The sequence below is a fragment of the Theropithecus gelada genome, chromosome 4, assembly GCF_003255815.1.
Source record: "Theropithecus gelada isolate Dixy chromosome 4, Tgel_1.0, whole genome shotgun sequence".
Classification (NCBI taxonomy): domain Eukaryota; kingdom Metazoa; phylum Chordata; class Mammalia; order Primates; family Cercopithecidae; genus Theropithecus; species Theropithecus gelada.
Window position 1 is genome coordinate 92217891 of NC_037671.1, and position 13658 is coordinate 92231548.

The 13658-nt window shown below is 31.7% G+C and overlaps 1 protein-coding gene across 6 annotated transcripts in view; it reads right to left on the reverse strand.

Moving 5' to 3' along the window:
* Positions 1-13658, reverse strand: part of EPHA7 (EPH receptor A7) — a 185983-nt gene that overhangs the window by 26212 nt on the left and 146113 nt on the right. For 5 of the 6 annotated variants that reach the window (XM_025382592.1, XM_025382589.1, XM_025382593.1 and 2 more), the window contains exons 6-7: positions 5982-6106; positions 3176-3359 (exon numbers count right to left, since the gene is read on the reverse strand). In XM_025382592.1, the coding sequence (XP_025238377.1) occupies positions 3176-3359; positions 5982-6106 (309 nt within the window). The remainder of the gene's footprint in view (positions 1-3175; positions 3360-5981; positions 6107-13658) is intronic. The other variant, XM_025382594.1, reaches the window with a different exon arrangement.

The window sequence follows — 13658 nt, forward strand, 5'->3', positions numbered from 1 at the left end:
AATGTGTCCCATGGGCCTAATTCTCTGCTTGTCTTAGGCTCGGTTTTTCCCTTAGCTTCAGAAACAGAACTCTAATGAGAAAAGTGAACTCAGGTGAATGATGAATCAGAATTTGTGCATATTTATTTATACATTTTTGTATATTGTCAGGGTCATACTTTAATCTTTCCACAGCTGACATTAAGGTTAATATTTTCATCTATTTCACGGGCAATACCTATTAAAAATAATTTGCTAAGGCTATAAATAGAATATCATGGTTTAAAAACTCAAAAAAGTAGATAGGATACTGCATAGAAGGGGATTTTAGGATGTATGTGCAATGAGAGACTGTCAAACTTCTCTTTACGAACAGTGCTCAAGTGACTTCTTTTAGACTGCATCTTATCTTCTGACCTGCTTTCCGGCACAGCGAGTCACTGCTCCCTGACGTGGTGGTATCACTGGACCATGCATTCCACCAGTGCTTAATTGTGTGGCCAGAATCTCTGTACCTGCCCCTCTCTTTCACTGAACTTTCAATAAAGATCATGAACTGCGTGTTTCCGTGTCTCCTTAATTCTTAGCATAGTAACTTACGCTGACTCACTGGTTCACAAAGAGTAATCTGGAAAACCCTGAGAGTCCTCAATAACTTTTCATAGAGTCTGCAAATTCAAAATAGTTTTCATATAATATGAAGATGTTATTTGCCTTTTTTACTCTCATTTGCTTACAAATGCAGTTAAGATTTTCAGAAGGTATATGACAAGATAATACCATGACTCTGATGGCTAATAAAATGTGTTAGTGTGTTCTTGTGTTTTTAAAGTTTCCATTTTAATTTCTAATTTGGTGAATATTAATTGATATAACAAATATAAAACATTTTTTGATATCCTCAACATTTTTTAATAGTAAAAGGGCTCCTGGGATGAAAAATTTTGAGAAAGGCTGTGTTTAATAAGAGCTGACACTGGAGACTTTCCATGATAGGGAGTCTCCTTGACACTTTGTATATATTAACTTAATCCTCAGAATATTTTGTGAATTGAGGACTGCTATACTAGAAATTAAGGTACAGAGACCTAGCTCATCCAAACTCCTATAACCGGACATGGCAGAGCAGGGAGATTTGAAATTAGGCAGCTCTCTGCTGGCACTGAGTGATATTAGTAATTCATTCTATGCTGATCAGTGTGAAGTATTCATTTATTGCTAATTTACTGAGTGCCTTCTGTGCCTGAAACCATAGTAGGCACTGGCAAGACAACAGTAAGGAAAAGAGATATGGATTCTTCTCTCATCAAGTTTACATTCCACTGGGAGAGAATATATTGATAGTAAAAATCACCAAATTCTAATGTAAAAATCCATTCTTAACATACATTTCATGTGATCTTTCAGATTCCACTACTTTATAAGCTCTGAGTCTTGGTTACTTCTTTTTTTAAATAATAAAAATAATATCTATGAATCTCAGCACTCATTAAATGATAGTTTGGTTTAATATTCTCAATTTACAAAGTCAGGAAAAGGCATAAATTCATCTTGAATCTTTTGAAATCTAAAAGTGTTTTTAAATAATAAGGAATGATTAGGTAAATGTGAGATACCTGACATTTTAAGTTTAAACTATTTATTAAAAGATGAAAGAAACCATAATTTGAAGTATCTTTTTATATTTGAATTTACAGGCTGATATTATGATATAGATCTGAGTTGAAAACTACTAGAGCACATTTTAACACTAACCACTCAAATGCTTAAACATTGAAATCTTAACTTAAAATGCTTTAATGTTTTGGGGGACAGTAAACTTTGATATGCTGATTCTTGATCTTATATAATCTATTTAAAAATAATAATCATAAAAATGGCATTAAGTTCACCAAATCAAATTATGTAGCAAATTTCTAAAATGATGCCTTTATGTTTACCATTTTACGTGAATGATTTATATGTCAAAATGATTTCAACATACATTTTTATTATTTGTGGCTATGAGAGTTACAGATTTATTTTAAAATGTAACAAAATATGTGGAAGAATAATACTGTTACCAAACTTAACAAACATTAGTTAATGCAAAGGATATTTATCAATTCACTCTAACTTTTAAATATCTCTACAATTCTTTCTTTAAAGCCAAAATAATTCTTTAATCAAACTTATATTCATTTAATTTGTTTAAAATATTTTAATTGAGAAAAGTCGTATAACATTTTCCAACTCAATTTTGATTAGAATTTTGGAGGAATGCTGGATTGGCAAGGAGAAGAGATAACAGCTGGAAAACTCATGTGCCTGAGCAGTAACATCAGGAGGAATCAAAACCCTAAAATATAGAAACACAAACTGAGACATCGGCTCTGTTGAGGAGCAACAGCAGTGGTATTCAGGGTGTTCTGAACTTGCACTCTGACAGCAAATGGGGACATACATCCCAAGATACATCTGCCTACTTCTTATACACTATATATACATGCAATTTTACTATAATCTTGTTGCATTATAAAACGTGAACAAAATGATAAAGGGGCTTCAAAGATATTAGCTATATTCTATTTTTAAGATGAGTGGTTATAGTGATATTCATTTAATTATCTCCCTTATATTTCATATATACTTTAAATATATTCTTTAGTATGCATGAAATATCCCATAACATAAATGAAAAATATAAAAAATAAAAATAAATACAAGTTCTAAGACCTTCCTGAACTCTCGTTTTTTAAATCATTGCTAAAGGGTAAGTCACTTAAATGAACACAGGTCCTTAGATACCATCTTTCTCTTGTTCACCTCACTACACATTCTGGCTTCATTTGTGGGTTTCTGTGAAGTAGCCGCTTTGACGGACACACTTAGAATAAGATTGTTTTGAGGTTGACAAAAACATCTTGTGTCAATACACAAATTAATCAGTCCTGCTTCTGTTTCTAATTTCACCTTTTTCAAAAAATAAATCCAGTATGCGTTAAAGAAACTAATTTAAATCACAAGGTTCTAAAATTGCTAAACAAAACAGCAAATGTTAAATTATCATGAACTTTTACAAAGTACATTTATATGTACATATACATTTGTATATGTACAAATTATGATGATGCAAATGATCACCCCAATATTGAAAAAAATATTAATATATGCTGGAGTTATTGAGAGTAAAAATCCAAACCAAAGGCATAATTACCTTCAAACATTTTACCTGTAGCTTCCTCTAGTGTAGCAACATCAAGTCTGGGACTGTAGTTTCCATAACCAGCAGCAGTAAAAGCCCGAATCTGGAAAACATACACTGTTCCTGGTTTCAGATTATTAATGGAGGCTGAAGTAGACTTGGTTTTTACTGTTGAGTAGGTCCGTTCCCTTTGATCCTAAAAACAATATTTAGAGGAAATATTTAATTGTGATTGCAACCAGACAATTTGACAGTCAACTGTTTCAATTTAATTCAATTTGCTCCATTGTTTTTATAGAGGCTACATTGCACTTTGTGGAATATTATAACATTAAGTCACTTCTAAGGTAATATAAAATGAAAATGTGAAGCACATGCCTTTGTAATATATATATTTAGGGAGAAATAATTTAGTTAAAACATTTATGATGTTTTTAACTTTCGCACAGGTAATACGTGACAAGAACTACTTAGCCATAATATAATAAAATATCCTACTGGTCAAAGAGTGGGTACACCTGTACAATCTACAGTTTAGTAGAAGTCATCAAATCATAAGGTAGTTTTCTTAAGGTTTTTTTGAAAGTTATTCAGCAAGAAAAAAAGCTAGATGCTAAAAATCCAGAAAGTTATTAAATCAAGAAATTCAGTTAACACTACCACTATATTGACATGCCAATTTTTTAAAAACAACCCTGAATTTCTCACAGAATAAACCACTTCTGCAAAACAGTATTTAATGAAATATTTTTAAAGTAAAATTATAAATATTAAATTTTACATATATATGATTTATGGCTTGAGAATATTTTAAACATGATTTATTTCTTTTTTTCATATTTCAGATATAAAAACTGATGCAGAGTTTACTAAAATAATAGTTTTATGTTTATTAACAATTTTTATCCTATCATCACATTTTATGTGCATATACAATAAGATTAAGAAGGAAATAAATGTAAAAACTCAAGCATATAAAAACTCCATCAAAACAATATTTAAATAAATAAAAATTTAAATCGTCCTTCATATGATTCTCACAAGCTATTTATGAATAAAAGCTGTAAAAATTACACTTCAAAATATACAATTTTAGAGAGTTTTTACTTGGTCTATAATAAATTCATGTGTTCAACTTTATCTGGCAATAAAATTCTTCATTGAAATCTTAAAATGTCTATCTAGTTGTTTGAGTTGCCTTCACAGTGAGATTTGCAAAAGTGTAAATAAATATATACTTAAGCTTGGTTTACTCAAACTGATCTGTGATTGTCCTCATTACAATCATTTATAAAAATGATAGTTTGTATTACATATATTTATTGCAAACGAAAGACCTAGGCATAACTCAGGTGACACAAACATCACGCATGTGTACATATACATTACAATATAATACAATACAATGCTATTATTGTCTTTTAGTTGCCTAATACACAAATTTAGCGAATGTAGATACTTTTTCTGTAAGGCCAAAAAACATGATTTGAACAGATTTATTCTAGAGAAAACATTTGCAAAATATTTCAGATTTATATTGTGAGAAACTTTACTCTTACCACCTATTTGTTTCATCGCTTTTGAAATTTGATGCAATTTCATCAGGGACTATAACTGTTAGCTCTCATGGGAAACCAGATATACTAAAACCAGCGTTAAAAACAATTATCCCCTCTAAAACACATTTGGTGGGATGAGAAATGAAGCACATAAAATGCAACCTTAGCTATGAAGTCATGAATTCATAATGTAAGTAACAAGCAAAAATATTTTAAACTTAATCTGAACATTAAAACAAAATCATATTTTAAACTAATTTTTCTTCAAAAAAACAAAGGTATCTATTGCCAATGTACTATATACATTTCAATTTATTTAGTCATGCCAACTCATCCCCAAAGTTTTCTCAAAGCTTTAAGCTCCCAATTTTCTAATTGTATTGTCTAAACAGTTAAAATGATTATGTGTATTATAGCACTTCAGGTAACTCAGGTAAGCCCAAAATAGTAACACTTATTATTATTACTGGTTGTAATAGCAATGGTTTCCACGTTTCAAATCTTTCTGTGAGGTGGAGTTTTAAATCATAATCTGTGAACATGGTTCATATAAACATTTTTCTCTCTCTTTCCAAATGAAACAGAAATAAATACACTCATATACTCAAATACATCACTAGTTACTAAAATTTAGTCATTATAGGGAGATTAAAAAGGCAGCACTTGGGTTTTAGCCATACTATTTTTCCTGGAAGGAGAGGTGTAAATAAGTACCATACATGATTATTAAAACACATATAAAATAAACTTCAGGAGGAATTTAAAGGAGTGAAATACATCATCTGATTTGTAAGTCTGAAGAACTATATCTTTATTATACAAAGTATTATTTCAAATTACTAAACTATTTGAAGTCATTATCATCACTGAAACCACATAAATTAAACAAATCATTAAGGTCCCAAACAGACATACTAAAGAAAATTTTTTTCAAAATGCATTGGGCTGTGTGGTTTCTGTGGTACTAAAATATCCTACATGTAATTATTACGATATCAAAAACTGAATATATAAATAAATACATATGCTACAAATGGGACACTTTCACTTGTGTAACACAGAAACTTAATACACAGAAATCACAGTTATAGTAATGAGCCAGAGATTCACAGAGATGGTTATTATAAATGGCTAAAATTAACTATGAAGTTTGAAGTAGCTCCAAATTGTTGGCATAATGACCAACTTTAGTCTACAATACAGTAGGATGACATGAGACACACAGCACATTGTACATTTCAGTTGCTCTTAGCACTTACTTTCTCGTAATACTTGATTTCATATTCTGTGATGACTCCATTGGGATGCTCTGGTTCCTGCCAGGAAAGCTCGACACTCCGCTGCAGCACTCTCTCCTTCATTACTCCGCTCACTTGCGAGGGAGCTGTTTGGACAAGATGTGTCAATAAACAATGAGAAAATTCACTGGATGCCTCAAATCAAATGTCACAACTGATCAGTCCCATGCTGTGCCAGTTTCATTAAGGTAAAAGAAAGCACCTTTTCATAGCTCACAATTCAGAAGCTAATGAATATTCAAACAGGACCTTATTACTGTTCATAAACCTTAATAGAAATTTAAATTAAAGTGCAAACAGCAGAAGATAGCATTGTTCAAGTTAGTGAAAAATGGAAATGATGGGGCTGAGAATGACAATTAAGCAAATGAATGCTAATTAAGGCTAGAAAATATGATTTCAGATTAATCTCCAGTGATAAACTAAGTCCAAATATTTATTTCACATGCAACAGCAATACACTTTTTAAAAGAAAAAATAATTTAATATTATGCAAGAAAAAGTGTATGAAATGGCTACTTTGATCTTCAGTGAAAGGGATCATATTTTTAAAAATGTTCTCATGTTTCACTTGGTGTGTGTATACTCCCAAAGAATTCCAAACAACTTTGGAAAACATCTTTAGACTTTATTAGGTCAAGATGCAAGAAAATGTAAAGGCTGCCTGCTACTTAAAATATGTGCATGAACACACATACATACACATGGACTCTTGCATGTGTAATTTATACCTACGTAACCTAGGTTTCAAGCTTTGAAAGGAGCAATTCAAAGCTACAATCTTGCTTTCTCTTTCTATACAGATAATAATATGCTTAGAGTTCTTTCATTCTAATTAGTGACATATACTCTTTTTGGTAGCTAAGTCTGTGGAATGTAGCAAACTAATTTGCTCTGTCTAATTTGCTCAGTGATGATTAACTAGTTGTCTACTCCGTCTAAATGAGTAGCTGCTCTGGCTTGGCTGAATTTCAGTGGGGTCATTATGTTTCATGTATCATGCTCTATCTCATTCTGTAAAATATTTTCAGGCTGTTAATTTAATTTTCTGATGTCTGAAATTGTTAATAATCCTGCTGACAGAAAAGCAATTATACGGGACCAAGCCGTTTAAGCAACCTTCCGATGTTTATCCCTTTGGCTTTATTTTGTTTCTTCTACCTAATATTTTCTTGTATCAATGTCTATAAAACACATTTTTCACTTCTTTCCGGCTTGGCAATTTTGAAGGAAGGACATGGAAGATGCATGACTCTCATTTCCTCCCAGATTACTAACAAAAGTGTAACGAGGGCAGTTTAAGTGGGACAACTTTCCCTTGAAGGCGATGTAGCTGAAGTACTCAACAAACTGTGTTTACAGTCTAAATGCATTTCTGCTATGTGTTCAACGAGGCTAATGTCTAATAAGAAATCTTATTTTTGTCACAACTTTTGAAACCTGAACATATGCAGTAAACAAGAACTTATCTCTAAAGTGACACGTCTCTGTACCCAGAACATGCTTAGCATAACTCAGCAGACTGCAACGTTCAAGAGGCTGCTTCCTTAGGCCATGGCCTTAGGAATCCAACTCCAACTAATTGTGACATGAGATTCTACTTGACAAATAATCTCTAATAGTATAACTTACTTTAAAAAATCATGCAAAAATTTACATTTTAACTAGTAAAAACAATAGACTGCAGCACAGGTGAGTATACTGCAATCGTTAACACACTGAGTTACCCAGGAGTGCTGCTGGTCTCTGATAGGGTTTACAATTTATGTGTGCCATTTGAAAATAAGTTAGCTAGAAATAGGTTAGAGAGATCGTATGTGTAAATCTCTAGGTTTCTTTCAAATAACACCCATAGCCTACTGTGATTTTCAGTATAAGTCAAACACTAAGACATTTTGCTTAGTTTCTATCCCTAACTATCACTTTGCTTGGTATGATAAAAGAGGCAGGAGACTCTGAATTCTTCAAGTTATGGAAAAGATTTGGGTTATAAATCTACCCTAAGTTTCTGATACATTGAAACAAGATCTAAATATAAAACGAGATGATTTTTGCAAGTTATATACTAAAATTACATTCATTATTTCACCCTGGAAAATAATTTTTACCTATAAAATCACAGCAATTGGAGACTGAAAAAGAAAAGCTGCTAAAAATACTTGAAATATATAATATTTTGAAACTCATATCACAGTGCTGACAGTGAAGTATGCCTCAACGTATTTTCCCTTTTGCACAGGAGCCATATCTGTAAGTGAATATACTCCTGAATTCTTCTATATTTCTTTCTTTTTTTCTTGTATCCCTTGCTGATACTATATCAAGTCACACATTTTAAGAGGGTCAGAAACGGAAGCACTAGCACATGGCCCTTGAGAATGGATAAACTGCATGACAGGAAAAATCTCTCTCTGTCTTATGTCCTTCAAATACAACATTTGGTACAGAAAACGTGATTATATGTTCCCCGAGCTTCAATATCTTAGGTATAAAGGATACACAACTCACAGGATATACAGCTTATAACCAAAAACATCTCTAGCCTAGTTAGATTCTAACAAGGTACTTATTTTCAGATAAAGTTATATGTTAAAGTAAAATTAAAGTGGCATAAGGTATGTTAATCTTAAAACAATGATTTCTATGGATAATATATTTGATTTACTAAATTAATGATATTGTAACAATCTCACTAAGAATGTGCTCACTCTTACACCAAAATATTCAGTTAACTACCATCTAAAGTTCATTTCTTAAAAGAAAATAACAATATACAAATGAACTATACAAATGAAATATACAAATGACAATATACAGATGAATATACAAATTAATTACATGCTTTAAGAACCAATTCAGTGTTATAACATTTAAATTATAATTGTTATACTTATCAAAGTGAAATTAGATATGTTGTAATTGGAATTATGTGAAGATAATAAATAGTAACCAACAAAAATAATGAAGTTCCTGAATTGAAAGACATAGGTAAACACATACTGTATATAAAACAGCTTTTTGACATAAATTTTTAGTAGGATTTCTAACAAAAAATTAACACATTCATTTTTACTAGAGTTTCTAGAAATATTCAAATATAAAAATTAAACTCAACTGAAAGATGGAACTTCCTTTGCCCTTAAAGATCTTCAAGTCTTATCAGGGATACAAGATATTACAAATAAATAAAATATAAAACAGACTAAGTCATGAAGAAAATTATTAATTGTATTTGGAATTTTCACAGATGACAATGACAGAAGACCTTAGGAAATTCAAAATTTGTTTCCAGAGTTCAAAGTGGTAAATCTCAACAGCATGAAAACAAAATTGATAAATTTGATGAATGAGTAAAGCAAAAGTCTAATGACAGGCAGAAAAGTAAATTTGTGGAATGGGTTTGTTAGTATAAGGCTTTAAATTGAAAAATAATCAGTAACAAGAATGGCGGGTTTATGTTCAGACCTGAACCAATCAGCATTTTACAGATTTTGAGTATCAAGCACTCATATGTGATCTTTGATCTTAATCAATTTCCAACTAAAATCCAATTACAAAACACGTATTTAAATTACAGAATGGAATTTATTCATAAGGTCTATGTACTGCCTCCCTCTACCCCCTGCCAACCTGTTAAGCTTAACTATTTGTAAATGAAAATTTCTTAGCATGAAGTAGGGAAAAAGACAATTTTAAAGCACAGAATAGTAGGCAGAGTGACCCCACAAAGATGTCTATACCTTAATGTCTGAAACAGGTAAATATGTAAATTCCATGGCAAAAAGGGTACTGCAAATGTTATTAAGGTTACAGACCTTAAAATGAAGAGATTATCCTGGATTCTTCCCAGTGGGCACTATCTAGTCATATGGGCCCTTAAGAGCAAACAGAAATGCTGCGGAAGTCAGGGAAATTTCAACTGTGGGAGGAACCAACTTGACATTGCTGGAGGGGACCTCAGAGAAACATGAAAAGATATGGGGCAGCTTTTAGGATGAAACTGGCCCTGACTGACTGGCACAGAAATCAGTAATTCAGTCCTATCAGAGCAAAGGATTTGAATTCTTCCAACAACAGGAATGAGCTTGGAAGTAGATCTTCCCCAGAGTTTTCAAGTAAGAGCCAAGACCAGCTGAAAACTTGATTTCAGCCTGTGAGGCTAGTAGTTGAACCTTGCTGTGCCCAGATTTGTGACCTACAGAACTGTGAGATAATAAATGAGTGTTTTAAATTGTTCAGTGTTTGTGGTAATCTATTATGGCAGCGATAGAAAATGAATACATATAGTAAGAAAAAAATCAAACCTACTGAAATTTTTATGAAATTATGAAAACAGGCTAGTGATTGCATATTTAAATAATGTGATATTAAATTATATGTTGAAACAGCATGGAATCAAGGAATATTGACCTTAAGACCCAAAATACAATGTTTCATAGAAAATAACTTAACCGAGATAATGAATTTCATTTTGGATTTAAAAAGTCAGTTATTTATACCATTTATTTTTTCTACACTTACATGTTTCTAACTGAATTTAAACAAAGAATGAGATGGAAAAATATATCTGTATTTTTAAACTATACAATAAGGTAAGATGGGTCAAGCATAAAATGACCTTTCATCAAATATATCAAGTTTTTAAATCCACTGAAATTTGTTAGAAATCCATTAGGTAAATACAAAAAGGAAAAATAAAGACATCTTTGGAATACAGTCAAAGGAAAACCTGCTAATAGTAGAATGATGCTCTTTCATGGAACACTTTTGCTATTACACATTATCAGTAAGAAATTCATTTTTAGCAATCCTCGAAATAACAAATGTATGTGTTACTATGAGCCTAGTATTTTAAAATATTCAACTTTTAGCTTTCTCACTCTTCCCCACAGGTATTCATTTTTGCACTATAGGAAAAACATAAAAATACATAAAAATTTGCTTAAATAACGAAATTCTTGGCCATAGTTATACATGCAGTGCAGTGTATCATGTAACATAGCAATTCTGTTTCTAGGGTATGTAGATATATGTATAAAATGCTAAACACATAATTTCACAAAATTTCAATTTCTTGGCTGTGGAAAAACAGGGGCACTAATAATATTAAGAATGATAGATACACAATTTTAGCTAAAAAAATAGGTACAGGAACTAAAGGTAATTGAACCTGTAGCAATTATGAGCTATTCTTTTGTGACAGATGTCTGTCAAATTATCTTTGACTGGAAAGAAGCATGATCTGTAGTTAAAACTAACATAAATTTTCATTCTATAGTAAGTGTTTGAAAAAATTGGTGGAAGAGGAATGATGTTTTTTCAAAATTAAATTATGTTATTTACATTGCTATCTACTTAACATACCAATTGGGATAATGATTTTCAAAATGTAAAATGTACAATATAGTAAGATATATAACAGAATGAATTTATAAATAAATTCAAGAAACAGTTACTAAAAAGACAACTTGACTAAGAAATAAGGTTTGAAAGTTCTGAAAAAAAATCTGATGTTGAGCTGAAAAAGTAGGAAAATAAAAGCATCCTGCATAGGGGCCCCAGTCAGGTATACATGTGAGTTATAAATCAATATATCTTCAGTAGAGTAATAAAATACAAAATAAGAACTACAAAAATCACCACTTCACAATCTGATCAACCAGGAACAATTCTGTTCTTTAAAGCAGCGATTGTAAAAATGATCTGACAATACATCTTTTTGAGAATAAAGTTTTCTTTTTTTAATCACCAGATAATTGGCAACCAATTGTTTGGACATTTAATTAATTATTACAGAAGTTAGCACTTCTCATGAAAACCTATAAGGAAAAGGCTATAAGGGGCATCCAGTTGTGGAGAAGAGCTACTGTTGGTCATTGATGCTAAACACATACTAGGACTCCTCCTAATATCTGCTAAAGTACTGACTAAAATGTCAACTGTTGAAAGGTTAATGTGTAACTCTTCATACATTTTAATTTTAATAGAATTTCTCTTAATGTAAAGAATATAAAATATTGAACACAGTAGGTATAAATTAGGCAAATTCCCCGAACTGGCTGTCCTACTGATACCAGTCTTACAAAGGAATAGCTCAATAATGACCTAACATGACAATTTAGAATGGTTAAGGAGTTCCTGATAGTAAGACACATGCTCTCTATCTTTTCAATCAACAAGTAATAATGTCTTTTTACTGGTTTAGTTCTATTCAACAAATACTTGTTTGGCATTTACTATATGCAAGGCATTGTGGATTTTTATAGTTCCTTAGAATTTGCAACATTAGACAGAGAGAGAGAGAAAGAGAGAGAGATTTCTTTCCTTCTAAAGCCCTATGAGGTAAATACTGTTTTTCTTGCTCTGTGTGTGTGTGTGTGTGTGTGTGTGTGTGTATGTGTGTGAAGAAGTTGAGCATTAAAAATTAAGTAGCATCATCTCAGAAAGAGGCATATTTTTATTTAATCCATATTTTTAAGCCCTAATTCCCAAGTATTTTTCAACTATACTGCAAAATTCTAGGCTCCGACACTTCCTGCGAGCAGAAACTAGCAAGAGGAAAGCTAAGCAGTCATTCATTCGTTTAATATTTATTGAGAATCAATGATGTGCCACGACATTAGGTTTTGAGAATATAAGGATCAAAAGACCCATAGGGATCTGCTTAGCAGGCAGTAGCAGTCTCAGAAGCTGCAGATACTAGAAGAGATTAAGCTGAGCAGAGATTTTTTTAAATGGAAAATGCGTGTATATGCTACAAAATTCAAAAATACTAAAGCGTGAAAATTGACACTCCCTCCCAACCCGTCCCCATGTAACTAAGGTACTTCTCGCTGAAGCAACCACTCCTAGCAATTTATTTGGTATCCTTCCAGAAATCATCTAGGTTAACACAAATATGTGCATTTTTTACATGAATGGTATTTTTTGATTTATGCTGTATTTTATAACATATCATTTAACACATATAGATCTGCATCACTCTTTTATCAGCTCTGTTGTATTCCATTATACATATGCGCCATGATTTATTTGACCAGACACTTATCAATAAGCATGGTCCTTTCCCACCTCTTTTTCTTATTCATTATGATCCAATGAAACTGCTGGTAAACTGGTATCTAATTAGTTAATCCTATAAGGAGAGTAAAATATTTCAAAGTAGGCTAGTGCCCACAGGTGAAAAGAGGTAGGCAAAGTTACACGGACTGAATAGGCAAAATGTGGCCATTGTGAAAACTCCTTTAGAGGTTTTGCTTTAGAAAAGAAAATGAGCACTTTATTTAGTTATTATTATTTAAAATATTCTAGAGCAGTGCCACTCAAAGTGCAGGCTGGCTACTCAAAACGCAGCTGCAAGTTGTTGGTGTGTGAGAGGAACTTGTGTCAGATGTACATCAACTACATCAGTAAGCACTTTTTTGTAGTTCAGCTGACATTTTTTTCTTAGTAAGATTTCTTGATGAAAGAAGCATTTCTTTTTCTTTGCAGCTTCCTTGATCATTTTCTTTCTGGTGCTAACTACTTATCTGTCATATGCTGGCATTTTGAGTAAGAGTGACTTTTAAAAGTATGCTAGCATTAGTCTTAAATATCCTTCACTGTAACACTAAAATGCCCAAAAGGTAAGATTACTAT